This window comes from Microtus ochrogaster, chromosome 10, assembly GCF_000317375.1.
Source record: "Microtus ochrogaster isolate Prairie Vole_2 chromosome 10, MicOch1.0, whole genome shotgun sequence".
Taxonomy (NCBI): Eukaryota; Metazoa; Chordata; class Mammalia; order Rodentia; family Cricetidae; genus Microtus; species Microtus ochrogaster.
In genome coordinates this window covers 57,559,409-57,560,945 of record NC_022016.1, presented here as the reverse complement: position 1 = coordinate 57,560,945, position 1,537 = coordinate 57,559,409, and the positions used below count along the sequence as shown (strand labels likewise).

At 49.8% G+C, this 1,537-nt stretch overlaps 1 protein-coding gene across 1 annotated transcript in view; it reads left to right on the top strand.

Moving 5' to 3' along the window:
• Sfpq (splicing factor proline and glutamine rich) overlaps nucleotides 1-1,537 on the top strand; it is a 21,405-nt gene that overhangs the window by 13,605 nt on the left and 6,263 nt on the right. Inside the window, exons 2-4 of the mRNA XM_026782282.1 lie at nucleotides 2-157; nucleotides 801-989; nucleotides 1,280-1,537. Of these exons, the coding sequence (XP_026638083.1) occupies nucleotides 2-157; nucleotides 801-989; nucleotides 1,280-1,537 (603 nt within the window). The remainder of the gene's footprint in view (nucleotide 1; nucleotides 158-800; nucleotides 990-1,279) is intronic.

The window sequence follows — 1,537 nt, the reverse complement described above, 5'->3', positions numbered from 1 at the left end:
GGGCGCTCCCGGTGGCCACCCGAAGCCACCTCACCGGGGTGGCGGGGAGCCCCGCGGGGGCCGCCAGCACCACCCGCCCTACCACCAGCAGCACCACCAGGGGCCCCCTCCCGGAGCGCCGGCAGCCCGCACAGAAGAAAAGATATCCGACTCAGAGGTGAGTAATTCCACGATCGAGCGGTCCGTTCCCCTAAGATGGCGGCGCCTTCCTACCCTCGGCGTTTTTTTTTTCCCCCCTCCACTAACCCCCCCCCCGCCCGCGGCAGCCCCGGCCTCCATTTTGTTGCCTGCCGGAAGCGCGCCTGCGCACGCTCGCGAAGGCGGGGCTGAAGCCCGGCGGGGAAAGTAGTTTGCGTGGGGATTGGCTTCCTGCAGGAATGCACGCGCCTCGGGAGGGCAGCTGTTCTCTCAGCAGTGGGATGCCGGAAGCAGGCCGTCCCTTGGGAGCGCTCTAGAGCATTTCAGTGATGTTGGAGAGGACAGGGCAGTTGGGCGCAGTTCCCGTCTTCATTTTAGTCTCTTAGATGTATTTGTTGACGTCAGCATTTCTTTTTGATTGGCATTTGCTGGTAAAGGCGGTGTCTTTAAAGCAGTTTGTATGATTACGGATTACGGCTTCTTTCTGATGGTAGAGTTGGAGATCCTGTTGGGTCCCCAAATGTGGTAACAACCTGGCAGTGTTTGTATGGAAAAAAAAAAGAATCGTTACGAATGGGTGATACGGCCTATTTGGGACAACCAGAATTGGTTTTGTTTTTGTTTTCTGCTTTGGTGTCTGAATTACAGTTTTTTTTTTTGAGGGATTTAAAGCCAATTTGTCTCTCTTGCGGAGGCCTGGAGAAAAAACTTACACACAACGCTGTCGTTTATTTGTGGGGAACCTACCTGCTGATATCACAGAGGATGAGTTCAAAAGACTGTTTGCTAAATACGGAGAACCCGGAGAAGTTTTTATCAACAAAGGCAAAGGGTTCGGGTTCATTAAACTTGTGAGTGTTTTTGGTTTTTTTTTTACATACGTACTAGAAAGAAGTGTCATAATTCCTTTTTACTTCTTTAAACTCTTGAAGGCTTGGTATTAAATGTAAAGAATTAATTGGCCTTTAAGTTTTTCACCGTCGATACAGATCAGTATAGTGTGTATTGGGAGAAAGAAGCAAAGACAGACCTTTGGCCCTCGGGATGCTGGGAGGGGCTGCGAGAAGACTCAACTTCAGTTGAGCTTTGGAAATAGGAAGGGTAGGTTTGGAACGGTTTACAATGTTTCTGATATTTACAGGAATCTAGAGCCTTGGCTGAAATCGCCAAAGCTGAACTTGATGATACTCCCATGAGAGGTAGACAGCTTCGGGTTCGCTTTGCCACACACGCTGCAGCCCTTTCTGTTCGGAATCTTTCACCCTATGTTTCTAATGAACTGTTGGAAGAAGCCTTTAGCCAGTTTGGTCCTAGTGAAAGGGCTGTTGTAATTGTGGATGATCGTGGAAGATCTACAGGGAAAGGGATTGTTGAATTTGCTTCAAAGCCAGCAGCAAGA